Here is a 17,184-nt window from a genome sequence, read left to right as displayed (position 1 = left end):
AAAAAGGAAATTCCTTTAACATTCCAAAGGTATGTTATCACAGATGCCAAAAGGCAACAGACAGGCTCCGTTAAGGTAAAGACTGACCTTTGTCAGGGAAGACACTGGCCTAGCACATGACTACACACCATAAACTGTGTTTAGGGAACAAGTTTTAATTTCAGGCTAACTTTGTGGTTAATTTCGGTCTCTGAGTTTGAAAGGCCACCATGCAGGCCTTACCTGTGCGAGTCACAGATGAGCGTGTGACTATTTGTCATTTACTCTCTCCTTCGATCACCTGTGCCCCACCTCTTGCCACCAATCATGTCCCTCCTCTGTCCCACCACAGGGGGAGGAACCAGCAAGTACCTGTACGCTGGGAGCAGCTGCAGCTTCCTCGCCACCTGCGGGCGTGGCCCGCCCCCCCACTGTGCTCAACACGCCAGTGCCCATGACTTTCTTCTCTGCCTGGGAGGTGGACTGCTCCAGACCTGGCTGCGTGCCCAGATTGTGCAGCTTCACGTTAAAGAAGCTGGTGGTCTTGAAGGGGCTGGAGAAGGAGCTCGTCTCCTTGGTGATAGCAGTGCAGATGCAGGGCGCCAAGGGCATCTTGAGATCCCATGAGATTGTGCTGCCCAGCAGCGGACCAGTGGAGACTGACCTGGCGCTGACCTTCTCCCTGGAGTACCCCCACTTCCTCAAGAGAAAAGGCAACAAGCTGCAGATCATGCTGCAGCAGAGGAAGTGCAATCACAACCGGACCGTCCTGGGCTACAGGACACTGGCCACAGGGGCCGTCCACGTGGCTGAGCTGATGCAGCGACCACCTGAGGGTGGCCGGGTGCTGAGCCTCAGCAGCAGGATCCAGGGGTCCTCCATCACGGTGGCTGAGATCTGGATCTCCTCCCTCTCCAGTCAGCCCATCGACGACGAGGATGGCAGCATGCCGGCCAGCCCCAAGGCCAAGTCCATGGAGAGCGACATGGAGGGGAAATCTGAAAGCTTCCCTGAGCTGGAGACCAGCTGCAATCTCACACACAGGCAGGACCTGGAAGAAGCTGACTTTGACCTTGGGCAGCCCAAGAGGCAGCAGCGATGCATGCAACAAAACTTGAAGCAGAAAGTCATGGCGCTGCTTCCCAGGTCCCACATGTCAGAAGAGGTCCTGGACTCGGATCAGGACCCTAAGGAGCATGTCCCTGAGGTGGAGGAGGACCTGGACCTTCTCTATGACACCCTTAAGCATCCCAGCGACAGTGGCCCAGACATGGAGGATGATAGCAGCATCCTCAGCAAGACCAAGCCCAAGACCAGACAATACTTTGAAGGCCTGGCACACTCCAGCTGGCAGACGGAGACGAGGAGCTTACACAGTGCCCGGAGCCAGAAGGAGCCTCCTCAGCTGGCCGACATGCCCGGGAAGACCCAGGGCCCGGGCGGCAAGCTGTTCAGTGGCAGTGCCTCTGACTCGATGGCCTGCAGCACCCCACCCACCAAGGTGGTCAAGAGCTGGATCTTCTCCCAATCGAGGCAGACCGTCAACCACCTCGACAACGCTATGCCGGCCAGCACCGAGGTGGAGGCCACGCATAACTTCACTGAGGGAGAGTCTGAGATCATCTGCTCTGAGCTGGAGGTCGGTTACAATGCCGCCTACAGGCATGACCTGGACGAGGATGACTTGGACCTGGAGAAACAGATAGGAAGGAGGAGGTCCACCATCAAGCAACAGCACTACCAGCAGAGAGTCGCAGAGTGGCTGCACAGGTACCAAATGACGCTGGAGGTCCTGGACTCGGAGCAGGAGTCTGAGGAGGAAGTCCCCGATGTGGACAAGGACCTGGCCTTTCTGTTTCAGAGCGTGGTGTGCCCCATGGACAGTGGCTCAGACATGGAGGATGATGACCGTCTCCCAACCCCTCCCATGCCTGAGCTCATGTCATATTCTGAAAGCCTGTCCAGCCCAGATATGGAGGAGGACGACAGAGTCCTCAGGACCCGCAGGCCCAGATTATACTGTGAAAGCTTTTCAAGAGACAGTGGCTCCGACTGGGTGGCCCACAGCATGTCCAACCCTGGGGAGCAGCCGGCACAGCCTGGGGACAGCCCAGAGGCAGGGACCTCTGCCCAGGACATGCTCACTACGAGGCACACCACCAAGACCGAGTCTCTGGTCATCCCTTCCAGCAGCTCCAAGGGGAAGCAGCCCGCCCGCCGGGGCTGGAGCAGGTCCCTGAATGAGTCGGCCAACAGCCTGATCAAGGAGCGCTGTGCAGACCCACAGATCCAACTGCAGGTCCCCAGTCAGACTGTGTTCGACCAACTGAACGACAGCCTCATGTCCAACGACTATCTGCCCAAGAACATCATCCTCATCAACACCTCCGACAGGCAGGGGCAGTCCCTGTCGGACGTCCTGCAGCAGCACACGCTGCCCGTCGTGTGTACCGCCTCCATGGTGGATGTGCAGGAGGCCTTCAGCTCCATCATCTCCTGGATACAAAGATACCGCAACTGCAAGACCGAGGCCACCATGCCAGTGAAGATCACGGTGGCGGGGGATCAGCACTACTTCAGCACCGTGCTACGGGTCTTTGTGGAGCAGCTGTCCCACAAGACCCCTGACTGGCTGGACTCTATGCGCTTCCTGGTCATCCCACTGGGTTCCCACCCCTTGGCCAGGTACCTGGGCTCCGTGGATTGCCGCTACCACCAACTCTTACGGGACCTGGCCTGGTGGGAACTGTTGTACCACCTGGAGCCCCAGGATGCTGTGCAGAACATTGTGTTGAAAATCAGAGAGTACCTCACAGCGGCCAACTGTGTCCTCCAACTGCCCATCGCAGAGGCCATGCTCACCTCTAAGCCGAAGAGCCCGGACGAGCTGCCCTTGCAGAAGTTCATTCCCTTTGTGGGGGCAGTGAAAGTTCGAAGAGTGGAGCCAATTTCAGCCACGTCAGGAGACTCAGCTGAAGCCGTACCCTCATGCTCCAATGTGCTTCTGTCCACCACCAGGGAGGCCACACAGAAGTTAATTTCCTTGTCGTCAGTGAGTGGGGGCCTATCCTCCCCCGGCCAGAGTGTGGGTGCTGAGCTGATGGAGCTGCAGGTGGATTACTGGACGGCAGCCCAGCCCACAAACAGGAAGAGGAGCGGGGAGAAGGAAGACCTGCCCACCACCAAAAACACACTCCAGTGCACCTTCCCGTCTCTCCAGGTCAGCAGGCTGCCCAACAGCGGCGAGGCTGCAGCCACGCCCACAATGTCCATGACTGTGATCACCAAGGAGAAGGACAAGAAGGTGATGTTTTTGCCCAAGAAAGACAAGGTCACGGACTTGGCGTCCAACAGCCAGTGCATCCAGGGCATCGGCCGCTTGGTCTGCTCAGCCAAGAACCAGGAGCACAGGCAGCGGGTCCTCATTGACGGCGTGGAGTGGAACGACGTGACGTTGTTCCAGCTGGCAGCCCAGTGGTCCTCCCACGTCAAGCACTTCCCCGTCTGCATCTTCGAACACAACAATTCCACCTTCTAGCCCCGCCCCTCCCCCTGCCCTTCTCTCTGCCTGGGCCAAGCCCAGCAGTATCGCGCTGCTTTTCTGTGAACAGTTCAGTTTACTATAGACACAGACCCTGGAAACACAGAGAAACGGTTTGAGTTTGGATGCGCTTAAAGCCTGGAACCTAAGGGGGTTGCCCTCAGTGGGACCCCCAAATGCTCTGTTCAATAACCAGAAAGCTCCGGCAGGTGGGAGTCAGGAGGGCAGTGTTGAGCTGGAGCATCATGGAAGGTGTGTTTGGGCCTCAGGACCCCCAGCACTGTCAGTGACCAGGCTTCTGGCCTTGGAGACCTGCCCTTCCTGGAAACCAGGGCTCAGCTTAACCCTGGGAGCCGGCACCAGCCTGTGCCCAGACTCAGAGCTGGGCGGCCAAAGGCAAAGTGCTGGCCTCCCATTGGGGCATCCGGAGCACAACACGGAGGCCCGCCAGCCCAGCCTTGGACCCCAGCTGCCAACCAACCAAGTGGCCCCAGCACCATCCACTTATGGTTCCCAATGAACTCCCGTCTCACAGGGCGACATAACAAAAAAGAGCTGTGCGGTGCAGATCACACAGGCACACGGGCTGGACAAACCAGTGCCCTCCTCGCTGGGCAGCGCCCACCTTCGTCCCTACCTCTTCAGGTTATCACAGAACATTTGCTGCCACCCAACAGTTGTACCAGCTATTTACAAGGTGAGCAACCTGCCCCTCCACAGCACAGTGGTCATTTGGCCCCTTGCTGGCTGTGCACTCTCAGATCACTGCATCCCTCTGTTTGTTTCTAAGAACATGAGGAGAATCACGGAGCAACCTCATAGGGTTTTTGTAGGGACCCTGTAGTGTGCTCCCCTAAAGCTTTCTCTGGGTCTCCAGACAGGGGATAGGTCTGCAGCAGGGGCTGTGGTTGTGTTAATTGGTCCTTTTTCTTCCTCATATGTGATGCTTTCAGGGCCCAGGGCTAAGCTCTTTTCTCATGTCGTAAAGAGACTGGAGATTGTGTTTTGGGTCCCTGTCCTGGCTGAAGCCAGAGCAGAAACCCCAGGGCTGAGCAGTGGGGCCCAGGGTCACCCAACTATCTGTGATGGGGCTGGTTTGGGGTCATTCACTCAGCAAATATATCAGAGTCTTCCAGGTACAGACACGTCTCTAGGCACTGACCATACTCCAGTGCACAGAGCAGACCCCTAGCCTGTACTGCAGAGCTTCCCTCTAGTCGGGAGCGATTCAGTCACACAAGGCTGCACAGGCTCGGAGTGTCCACAAGACAGCCGATGTGACGTCCTCCGGCCTCCTCTCCCTATGGCTGCATCTTCCCGTATTGTGAAGAGGAAGGTGAACCTCTGTTCCAGCAGAAAACGTGAGTCGGTTTTGGATCAGAGCCATCAGCGGAGTATGGGGACTGTGAATTCAAGGTTCTGGCAGAACCCTGGTTCCCACTCATGGTGGGATTTCTGCAAGAGGACAGAGGTCTAAGGGCTCCCCCTAGAAAAAGGACAAGAGTCAGAGAGCTGTGTATGTGGATTTGGGTGGTATGGGAGAGCAGAGGGAGCTCAGTGGTGAGTCAGCCTCTCAGAAAATTCATAGCCGTCCACTTCTAATCCAAGTCTGTCTGCACCCCTAATCAGGGATCAGGCTCACTAATTTGGTAGAACCTCCTCAGGGCCAGCTTGGCAAGTGTACCCAGCCCTGAGGGAGTTGAGTTTCAGTGGGAGGCGAAGAACCCCACAGGGGGGCTAGTGAGTTAGGCAGAACGTAGGTGCAGGAGCCAAAGTTTGAGGTGATAGGAGGGCCCTGGGAAGCCAAGGATGGAGACAGAGTTCATTTTTTCACTCATTGGTCAGCTATTCCTGGAACACCCTCTGTGTGCTAATGAGTGACATGAACAGAGTAGACACAAGCCCTCCCTGTCCTTATGGAGTTGACATTTCGGTGGGCAGGTATGGGAGGAGACAGGGACACTGAGAGAGCATGTCAGGTTCCCCTGAAGAAGGGGACAGGTGGTTCCCTCGTTGATCCAGAGCTGTCAGTTAGGAGGGCTTTCTGCCAGCCCCTCCTGGGTGACCAGGCACGTCTCTGCCAGGACTGCCAGGTTGAAGGTGGACAAGGAGTAGGTCTGGCTTCTGTACGGGCAGGAGCAGCAGGCACAGGACCCCAGGCTCTCTGAGTGGTGCTCTAGGAGGGCTGTGGGAAGGAAAGGCCAGGTCTCAGACTCTGCTTCCAACTTATCTCTTTCCCCAGAGCCATGTACTGCATCCTGGGCATCAGGCTGGACCAGCACCGCCAGAATTTCCCAGCCTGATGATGCTGTCGGCTTCCATAGAGCTCAACTTGCCAGTCCTCAACTTGCCAAAGCAGGCCCAGTGCCTCCATTCACAGTGGGAGCACCTGAGCCCACTGAGGCCGAGACAGGAGGAGGAGGAGGCCTCCGGGGGTGGTGTGGGTGTGTGTGCCTTTGGAAGGCACACAAAAGGCAGTGATGGTGGTAACATGTCCTCTTCTTGGATCTACAGAACCAGCTCCAGAGCAACATCAGGAAAACCCTCAAGAGGCAACGCCACCGGAGTGGCCTCTCCAGAGCCAGAGCCGGATCCAGGCCCAGCTTTCACTGAACTTCATGAGACAGAAGAACCACCTGCAGCATTGGAGCAACTCACCCCAGTTCCTGCGTGGCCTGTGGTGCCAGATCCTGGGCCACAGCGCATGTCAGCGGCCATGGCAGAGAGGGCGCCCCCCCCGCCACCCCCTTTAGATGCAGTGTTAGAAGTTTTCTGTTCATGTTATATATGTTTATAATTTTCCTATACTTTTGTGATATTTAATAACATACAGTGTACTGATGAAAACATTTACTGAAATACTCCCAAATATTACCTTAATTTAGATTCTATAAAATTTAACCCTAAAAACCCTCAGAGCTTTGAGCAAGTCTGTTTTTCTGGACCCTGACCTACCCAGGGAGAACTGTCCTCACCTTCTCCACCTGCCCTTCCTGGAGCCAGGACTCTGCTTCCTAGGGAGCTGGCTCCACCCTGTTCCCAGACTCAGAGCTGGGCGGCCAGAGGCCAAAGGCTGGCCTCCCATTGGGGGCATCCTGAGCCCATCATGGAGGCCTGTCAGCCCAGCCCTGGGCCTTAGCTGTCAACCAGCCAAGTGGCCCCAGCACCACTCACTCTGGATTCCAAATAAACTTAACCCTCAGAGGGTGTATATATATACCTGTACCTTGCAGACTGCCCAGGAACATGGATTAGATAAACTGGTCAAATCCTTGGTGACTAGCTTCCTAGGCAGCTTCCCCACCTTGGTCCCACCCACCCTTCTGTGTGAATACAGAGCATTTGTTACTAACCAATGTGTGTGGGACCAACCATGTACCAGGTGAGCCCTGCCCGCTCCACAGAACCGTGGTCACTCAGCCACCTGCTGCTGTGAGTCTTCAGGTCACTGCACTTTTCTGAGTATTTGTTTCTCTGAACATGGGGAGAGCCTAGGCCCAGCCTCATAGGGTTATTGGGGGGGGGGGCCTTAGAAAAGGCCCGCTGGGAACCTGGACACTGGAGAGGTGTGCTGGAGGGGCTGTGGTTGTTCCTATTGGCCATTTTCTCTTCTCCTTAACCAAGCTCCTGCCTTATTTGTGATTCTCAGGCCTTAGGCTAAGCTGTTTTCTCTCTTGATAAGGACATTGGAGATTCCATTAGGGGTCCCTGTCCTGGTGCAGCCAGATTAGAAATCCCAGGAGTGAGCAGGGGGACCCCGTGCTCACGCAGCTATCTGAGATGGGGGTGGTTGGGGCTCATTCATTCAGCAAAGGCCCTGCCACCGGGACCGCACTCCAGCGCTTCCGTCTAGTCAGGAGGGATTCAGTCACACTGGGCTGCACAGGCAGGTAGCGTCCACGGGACAGTCGGTGTGACTTCTTCCTGAAAGTATCGCTGATCTACACGTATCATGAAGCAGAAAGTGGATCTCTGGACCAGCACAAAAAGTGAATGGGCTTTGGATCAGAGCCTTAAGGGAAGTATGGGGACTGTGACTTGGAGAAGGTGGCAACACTCTGGGTCCCACATATGGTGGGATTTCTGTAAGAGGGCAGTGGTCTGAGGGCTTCTCCTCGCAAAAATGGAAGGAGTCAGAGAGCTGTGCGTGTGGAGTGGGTGGTGTGGGTGAGTGGGGAGGAGATGTGGCTGCCCACACAAAGAGCTCCCAGAGGTTGGGCTCAGGCAGGAGCACAGAGCCGCTCAGGTCAGTGCCCCATGCCCTGCAGTAGGAGGACTCCTGGGGTGGGGGCTTGAACTGGGACTTCAGTGATAGAGATGGGAGGTCCCATCCTTGGAAGGCACACAAAGGCAGTCATGGTAGTAACATGGTCTCTTCCTGGATCTACAGAAGCAGCTCCAGAGCAAGATCCAGAAACACCTAAAGAGGTAATGCCAACTCTGGTGCCCTCTCCTGAGCCAGAGCAGGCTCCAGGCACAGCTGTCACTGAACTTCCAGATGTGGACCCACCTGCAGCATTTGAGAAACTCGCCTCAGCTCCTTCAGAACCTGAGGTCCCAGATCCTTGGCCACAGCGTGTGTCCACTGCCAGGACAGAGAGGGCTCCCTCTCCTCCATTATATGAAGTTTTAAAATATTTGTGTTTATCATATACATGTTTACAACTTTATGTATTTTTCTTATACTATTCAGTAACATACAGTCTAATTAAAGAAATTGTAATGAAATACTCTTAAACATAAATTTAATTTAGATTCTATAAAATTTAACTCTACAAGCCTTCAGAGCCTTGAGCAAGTCTGTTTCTTCTGGGCCTCCGCTGTGTTACTATGAGTCATAGGTTGGGAAGAATGAGTCTCTCAGGAGCCATCTGCTCTAAGGATGTGATGTGCTTGAGGCCCAGGACAATGGGACTTTGGGGGAAATTGACTGATGAGCACTGGGGCAGGGACCCTTTCTGTCAGGGCTGCCCCTGGGAACCCATGTTTCATTTAACTTCATCTCCCACCAGCACATGGACAAAGCGTGGTCTTAAGCGCCCCCTGGCGTCCACGGTGCAGAATGCTGCAGGGTTTAACCAGCAGCAGGCAGTTCCTGAACCCTGACTGCCACCTGCACCTGGACAGAAACTCCACCTGCTCCCCGCGCACTGAGCAGCATTCGGAGCATCTCCTCTGTGGGCCCACAGCACTGAAGAGGGGACAGGGCATGTCCCAGGGCCCGGGGTCCACACTCATCTCCTCCACAGGCACCGCTTCCAAATCTCAGGGGTCAGAGCCTCTCTTCACCCACAGCCCCTGAGCTCTGGTTCAGCTGGGCTTTTTCCTGAGGCTCTTCTGTCTCACCAGAGCCCAGTGGCCATTACTTCTCACACACCAGGGCTGAGTAAGGGTGTGGATGTGGGCTGGCTTCTCCCTTTACATCAGTCCTCTGCAGCACTCCAAACCACCCTGGAGAGAAGGGACTAACACCTTTCTAGGCACCATGGCACAAGCTACAATGTCTCAGGACAAATGGGAATAAGCTTTGGATCTACAGAACCAGCTCCAGGCACATAATCCAGGCCCTCAAGATGAGCACCTCTCTGGGCTGATATGGGTATTAACCAAAGTCTAGTGGAATGTGACCTGGTACCATAAGCACTGAGAACACCAGCCCATCTGGGAACCGTACACAAGGCTCTTCAGGATGGGATTCCTAAAGCAAACCAGAGGATGAATAAGGATTTGTCTACACACTTTATCCTGATTTTTCATGCGCCATGGCAACTGAGGAAGCATTGTGAGATTAAACAACAAAGGCTGGAGAAGTAAAGGGAGGGTAGGTCTACCTTAGAGGCCACGGGCCTGTTCACATTTAGGATTGCTGTTAACAGTAGATGGGATGGACCAGAATTTGAACAAATACATTTTAACAAAAAATGGTTTTAGAGTAAGTCCTGTGTGCTGGAACTGCTAAGTACTAGAGGCCAGTGATGCTAAAGTCTTTTCCATCACCATTCTCGTTGGAATACAGATATATGAGGACAATGACATCATGTGGTTCCCATAGTACAAGTGGGCTTAGGGTGACAGGAAGAGGACATTTCCTTGTGGAGAAGTATTGTGTGTCCACTTCCAAAGAGAGTCCCTATAGAGAACTTTGCATTTCTAGTCTGTGGAGATACGTGGTATTAACCAGGCAAGCCAGGCACTGAGAGACATTTCAGGCAGAGGGAAGAATTAGAAAAATGGAATTGATTCAGGATACAATAAGGGACGTGGGGGTGGGATTGCAAGCACTGGGATCATCAGGAGGTTGGCTCCCAGGACAGAAGCAGGGAGCGCTGAGCAGAGAGCAAGGCAGACACCAGCTCTGGGAGGCCTGGCATGGTGGTCCCTAGCAGTGACCCGCAGTCCTGGTGCAGGAGGAGAGAAGGGAAGCAGATGTTCCTAAGATTGAGAGCAGGTGGAATGAGAAGGGGAAGGGCATGGACAATAGTAAGGAGAGAGTGAGGGGTAGGTGGGGAGAAGTCGGACATGTCCTAAATGATGACAAGCTGCAGAGTATGGTGAGGACAGGATGTCCCTGAAGGGGAGGGAGGTGATGGTCTCAGCACAGAGGTGCTAATGAAACGGTGAGAGTAGGAGGTGGAGGAGGCAACCTCATGGGCAAGTCCCGAGTTTCCTGCAGGTGGGACAGAAGGAGATTTTGGAGACAGTTGCCTAATTTGTCCCTAAAGAATGTGGCCTGGTTGAGGGGTTAGTAGGAGACAGTGGCAGGAGGGAGGAGTGACCCACCCAGATGATGGGATCTCTAGGAGGGGGGCTCCTGAAGCAACAGGAGCATGTCTGGAGGTGGCCCTGTGGATACAGGTGAGTGCTGACTGGCCTGCTGGCACCACGGAGACACCCCCACCTGTGGGGAGAGCCAGAGCTGCTCAGGGAGCCCCTGTGTCCTGCTTGTTTCTGAAATCCTCAGCTGCTAGCACCCTTTATGACCTTGAAAAGCCCAAGGGTAATGACATGACCCTTCCAATGACAGATAAAGGGCCTGGTCATTTAGGATGCTCAGCATGACTCTCCGCTCCTCTCTCAGTGCCCTCCTCCCTGCTCCCCTTCAGCCCTGTCTGCTCACTGGGAACCCCGAGGTCGTCTGGAATCCAGGCCTAGCTTCACTCCTCATACCTGGAGCACCATCACCAAGCCGTTTCCCCAGACCCCCAGCTCCTGGCTTTTCACAAACCATTGTGAGAATCAGCTCAGCTAACAGGGTGACTCTCTCACCTCCATAGGGACACCCACACAGTCTTAAATACACACAGATGCACACTGAGGGAACACAGCTCAGGAGCCCAGGACAAAGGACTAGGGATCCAGGCCTCTTGGCACAAATGAGTGTCTCATTCCCAGTGCACACATGTGCCCAGTGACCTCCACGAAACCCCGGTTTCACTGGTGCCCTCTCTCCTATGTCCTCCACATCATGCTGGGGCAGAAGCTAGTAGGCATGAAGGGCCGTGTTGTTACCTGGGCTCCTGCTCACTCACTGAAGTCCCCTGGTTCTCAGATGCGGATCCAGACTTAAGAAGGAAAAGCATGGCTGGGGCCAGCAGAAAGCCTTGTCCTGCTCACCCCTGGGACCTGGCACGCTGGCTGTGGTAGGGAGCAGGGGCAGCTGTGGACAAGAGGCCCTGCTGAGAGAGAGGGTCACTTAGGCTGGAGGCCAGAGGGAGGGTGCCCTGCTGGCACCTTCCTGGGTAAATCCCCTCTGCAAATTCCACAATTAGATTCACCAAGAAGTGGCAGTTTTGACAGCATATGTAGGCAAAGAAAAGCAGCAAGAGGCCATATCTGGGAGAGGAGACCCTTTATTGATACTCGGGGTCTCAGAGGCCTAGGGTTGAGCTGGGCTCACTGGCTTCTCCCAAAAGGGTGCCGCTCCATGGCTCTGATTGTGAAAGTCCGTGGCTGTGCCCCCACCAAGGACAGAAACTCAGAACACGGAACATGTCTTCACTCATGTCCCTTTCCTCAAAGTTATGGGACAAGTCATTTTCTCAGAACAGCCCCAAATCTAAGCTTAAGGTGACAGGGTGAATGGATCATGAAAGGGGCAAACAGGGCAGTTGACAGTTAGCAGAATTTCAGGATCCAATAGGGAGGGAGAGGGGCCAAGTCTGAACAGCCTCGTTTCTCTGTGGACAGAGCAGGCGCTGAGCTGAGGGTGGTTGAGCGGGAAGATGGTGACTGTCACAGACTTTGGGTTACGGGACAGTTGCTGAGACTGGAGGTGAAGCCCCTTCAATCACACAAGTTTCTCTTTCCATAAATACTAAGATGCCTGCTGTGCCCCTGCAAGGCCTTGGGGGTTGCACCGGTGAAAAAATTTATCTCAGAAGACACACTTGTAGGGGGTACAGACCTCCCCCAGACACACACCTCTAACCGGACATATGCAAGCAGCCAGCCTGGTTCTGCTGAGATCTCCTGCCAGTCACTGTCCTCAGGTCTCCCAGGTTTCAGAGCCTGTTCCGTGGTCTTATGAGTGGACCACTTGCTTCCCAAAGATCCCTATCACCAAGAGGGGGTACACGATTGACAGGCGTCTCTAATACATCACATGTAAGGGCAGAGATACTTTACAGAGAAAGATCTTTATACATGGCCGGAGGGAGAGAGGTAGGGACAGAGGTGCACACACAAGGTGGACACAGATTTTACATGTCTGTGTCACATGTGACAGCTGCCAGGCAGTGGATCATCTTATTTTTGTTACTTAGAGGGGATTTGCATTAGCTTCCAAATCAAATTGAAGAGAAACATCAAATGAATATTCTTTAGAGAAATCCTTGAAGTTCATGAAGCACCTGCTGAAGAAGGCAAACTTGTCAAAGTTGGAAGTGGGTTGAGGTCATTGTCATGAGCTGCAATGACTGCCCTCCAGTGGATGAATGAGACATGGCACACGTGTTGTGGGGCTCATGGTTCTGTCAGCAATGGAAGCAGACACCAAACTGAGCCTTTGCCTGGGCTTGCCTTCAGACCAAAATAAAATCGGTCAGAGTCAGTATTGTGGGGTGCCTTCTAGTAGAAGTCACTGTCCCATCATTTCACACTAGGAAGACACAGGCTTTGTCCCAAGTCTGGCATTTCAGGGAGTCTGCATTGAGCTCCTGAGTCAGGCCCTGGGTTCCAGGACAGAAAAGCCAGACAAGGCCCCAGCCCTTGGACTCCAGGGCAGGGGCAGGGAAGTGTGGGGATTATGGGCCTACATCACAGTGCCATATGTCTGGTTGAAAAAACTAGTACATAAACCAAAGCATGTTGATGGAAGCCTTCTGATTAAACAATAAACATTTTAGAAGATTAGAATACTACCCTCAACCTATTTGTAAACTTTCACCTACATTTAAACACAAAGTTATTCCAAATATGGGATCACCCTTTATTCTCACTCACTGTTCATTTATCATGAATAATTATCCCAGCATGTGGGGAAGCACGGCACTGGGTTGGAAGGTCTGTGAGGAGGATTCTCCGAAAGGTCAGGGCTTCTGAGGGGACCTGGCCTAAGGGGGCAGCACCTACCTTGACTTTTCCAAATAAGTCCAATCCCCTGGGCTGTTTTGCTAGAATCTCTATGGTTAGTCATTAAAGACCTGACCTTATAAAGGCATATACTTCCTCAAGGATGCTTACCTTGCTGATTGTATCTAGAGGTTAATTTTAGTTCAAGCTGTTATGACAATAAAAGCCAAAGAGGCAGGTGAACAGAGCTACTTGGCAGCGATCACCAAGTAGTGCCTTAGCCCCTCTTTCACAGAAACGTGTATTAGAGCAATCTGTTCACCTGTCGCTCAGGGTCTGCCGGTCAGCCCCGGCACTGCCCTTTAATAATTTTGAACCTATGATTGCATGGCTGCATAGCTCCTTTAGCTAAGCTCCTCTGACCCCCAAATGCCTTTCAAAATTATCCTTCGTCTTTGGCCTCTTTAATCTACACACAGCCTTCTCCAGATGCCCGAACCCTTCTAGATGCATAGCACTTTTTATCATACGTTGTATATAACTGACCTGCTGCCAACCTCTAGGCCAACCACATTTTGTTTGTCTCTGAAAGTGAAGTTCAACTGGTATGAGATCCAGGTAGCTTCCACATGTCGAATTATTCACTCTCCTTCCAGAGCACACTCACCGCATTATTTTTCCTTAAAGTGCCCGCACCTCCTGCCATGTCTTATCTCCTTTAGATCAGGAGCTTCTCCTGGGCCAAGATGCTACTCAATCAGATCTCCGTCCAGCTGTTAGCACAGCGCTGGACATACGGCAAACACTCAGTAACCGTGTGAATAGCATCATAATTCTAGATGAGTTACTCATGGTATCAGAGACCTTTAATTGTCCGCCAAAATCCATTCACCTGACTACGGGGCACAGTGGGATGGCACTTCCCAGCCTCCCTTGCAGCCCTATGAGCTGTTGTTGCCAGTGGGAGAGGACAGGAACTGATGCGTTTCTCTGTGACCTGTCCCCTCAGGCTGACGGAAGCACATGGGGGTGCTTCCTAGGGATGAAGGAGGCCCGTGATGGAAGAACTCTGGGTTCCTGAGTGGCCATGTGAAGGGTGTGTCTCTCCAATCTGAGCACCCGCCTAGCACTGGTATGTGGGAAAATACACAGTGACATGCTGGGGTTCTTATTCTGGCATCTAGAAGGGTTCGGGAATCTGGAGAAGGCTGTGTGTAGATTAAAGAGTCCAGAGATAATTTTGAAAAGCATTTGGGGGTCAGAGGAGCTTAGCTAAAGGAGCTAAGTTCTAAGATCTCAGGTCTAAGGTCTCTAGTCTAAAATTCTAAGGTCTCCTTGTCCCAGGACCCCATGCTTTTTATTAACACAACTTGTCCTGAGGCGAGGCAGAGATATACACTTCAAAGGGTATACACAAGCATTGTCAGAATGGGGGAATTAGCCTATGGCTGTTCAGGTGTTTAGCCAGTAGGAGGCAATAACATGTAAATTAAGATGCCCCTTAGCTGTCTGGCAGCCAAGCAATAATCCCTTTTCAGGTTTGGCGAAATGCCTTCAGCCATTCCCAGATGCAGCCTGCCGTCATGCTGGAATTGGTCTCCAGCAGTGACATGCCACCAAAATGTTGGTGGATTTTTTTGTCCTAGCACTGGTATGTGGGAAAACATACAGTGACATGCTACCAAAATGTTGGTGGATTTTTGGGGAACTCACCATAAGATAATCCACCCACAACAGGATTAAACCACAGGATGAACTTACATGGTTATCCTTCTAGGCCATTTAAAATGACAAAGTCAATTTGGCTCTGAGAACTGAGCTGGTCTGTGGTGGATGGATCTGCCTTTCTGTTCCCTCAGCGCCTGTGCCCTGAGCACTCACACTGGTCCATGTGGAGAAACCACAGGCCCTGCCCTCTAGGAGCTCACAGGCTGCAGGGCAGGTGGACACACCACGCAGACTCAGTCACATGAGAGGGAAGGGCAGTGGCTGTGTGGAAAGGGAGCAGGTGCTGTGAGGAGGGCTGGAGGCTGCTGGGAGAGGGGCTGAAAGGCTGCACTGAGGTGGCATTTATATTCCCAGCAGCAGCACCAGAGGAGCCAGCCCTGCACACACTCAGGTGTAGTTAGCCTGGCAGAAGGCACTTGGAGGCAGAGGGTGACTGGACAGAGATGAGGTTAGAATGGAGGTGGGAGGGGGCTGGAGGGAACTGGGAGGAAATGAGGGAGGGAAGGAGGGCAGGGCCAGGACCTGGTGTCAGACACCTGTACTAGTGACCTATTGCTGAGAGTTACCCCACACTAGAGACTTAACCAAACAACACTTATTAACTCGCTGATTCTGTGATGAGGAATCCTGCAGGGCTCAGCTGGGATTACTGTGGTCTCACTTGAGGCAGGATCTGTGTCACTGAGGGTCTGAGCTCACTCGGGGTGTCTTTGGGATTCAGTTTGGATGGAAGGCCTGACTTCCTCTCTGTCTGTTGGTCTCATTCAGTGCCAGGCCATGTGGGTCTCTCCAGATAGCAACTCACAGCACAGGGGGCTCATTCCTCAGTGTGGCCTGAGAGAGAGAGAGAGAACACTGGTCATAGTGAGCAAGTGGGTAGGCATTGACTTTTTAAAAAAAGTTTTCAGGGTGGGAAGAGATCAACCAAAGAACTTGTATGCATATGTGCATAACCCAGGAACATAGACAATAAAGTGATAAAGGCCTAAGGTGGGGGGGGGGGCAGGATGGGCTAGAAGAGGTCAATGGGGGGAAAAGGGGACATATGTAATACTTGTAACAATAAAGATTTTAAAAAGATATAAACAATGAAAATGCATTTGCTTTAAAACTGTAAATTAAGAAAAAACTTTTCAAAAAATTGATTTAAGAGAGAGGGAGAGGGAGAGAGAAATGGTTGCAGTGCAGCACCGCTCATAATGATGCAAATCAAAATGACAATGAGGTACCATCTCACACCTGTCAGAATAGCTATCATCAACAAATCAAGTGCTGGCGAGAATGTGAAGAAAAAAAAAACCCTTGTGTACTGCTGGTGGGAATGCAGACTGGTGCAGCCACTGTGGAGAACAGTATGGAATTTCCTCAAAAAATTAAAAGTGGAACTTCTATTTGACCCACTAATCCCACTTCTAGCAATATAGTCCAAGAAACCAGAAACACCAATCAGAAAGGATATATGCACCCCTATGTTCACAGCAGCACAATTTACAATACCTAAGATTTGGAAACAGCCTAAGTGCCCATCAGCAGATGAGTGGATTAGAAAACTGTGGTACATCTACACAATGGAATACTATGCTGCTGTAAAAAAAGAAGGAACTCTTACCATTTGCAACAGCATGGATGGACCTGGAAAGCATTATGTTAAGCAAAATAAGCCATCCAGAGAAACATTACAAATCTTTAGAAAAATGCAAATCAAAACCACAAGGAGATATCATTTCACATCCATTAGGATGGCTACTATTAATAAAACAGAAAATAACAAGTGCTGACAAGGATGTGGAGAAATTAAAACCCTTGTGCACAGCTGCTGGGAACATAAAATGGTACAGCCACTGTAGAAAACAGTGTGGTGGATCCTCAAAAAATTAAAAATAGAATTATCATGTGAACCAGTAACCCCACTTCTGGTATATATCCAAAATGATTGAAAGCAGGGACTCAGTTGTTTATACACCTATATTCACAGCAGCATTATTGACAATAGTCAAAGGTTCAAACAATCTAGTGTCCATCAGTAGCTGAATGGATAAACAAAATGTGATATAGACATACAACAGCCTTTAAAAAGGACATTCAGACATGGTATAACATGAATGAACCTTGAAGAAATTTTGCTAAGCAAAATCAGGCAGTCACAAAAGGACAGATATTGCATGTTTACATTTATATGAGACTAGAGGCCTGGTGCATGAAATTCATGAATGGGTAGGGCCTGGCCAGCAATCAGGGCTGATCTGTGGAGCAACTGGTGGGGCAATTGGGGGCCCCTGCTGGCACCTGCCTTGGCTGGCCTAGAGCCTGCAGGCTGGGGGCAGCTCCTGCGTTCAGCATTTGCCCCCTGGTGGTCAGTGCACGTCATAGTGACTGGTTGTTCCACTGGTCCTTCCACTGTTCGGTTGATTTGCATATTAGGCTTT

General features: G+C 52.1%; 1 protein-coding gene across 1 annotated transcript; it reads left to right on the top strand.

The window, feature by feature from the left end:
• The first annotated feature begins 448 nt into the window (after positions 1–448).
• Positions 449–3,517, top strand: LOC132217776 (phosphofurin acidic cluster sorting protein 2-like). Its single transcript, XM_059668224.1, has 2 exons — positions 449–1,436; positions 2,019–3,517. Exons 1-2 carry the CDS (start codon positions 572–574, stop codon positions 3,515–3,517), a joined length of 2,364 nt encoding a protein of 787 aa, XP_059524207.1. The 5' UTR covers positions 449–571.
• The last annotated feature ends 13,667 nt before the right edge of the window (positions 3,518–17,184 follow it).

Source organism: Myotis daubentonii, chromosome 16 (assembly GCF_963259705.1).
Source record: "Myotis daubentonii chromosome 16, mMyoDau2.1, whole genome shotgun sequence".
In the NCBI taxonomy this organism is placed as follows: domain Eukaryota; kingdom Metazoa; phylum Chordata; class Mammalia; order Chiroptera; family Vespertilionidae; genus Myotis; species Myotis daubentonii.
Note: the sequence above shows the minus strand (reverse complement) of the source record. Positions and strands in the feature narration are given on the sequence as shown.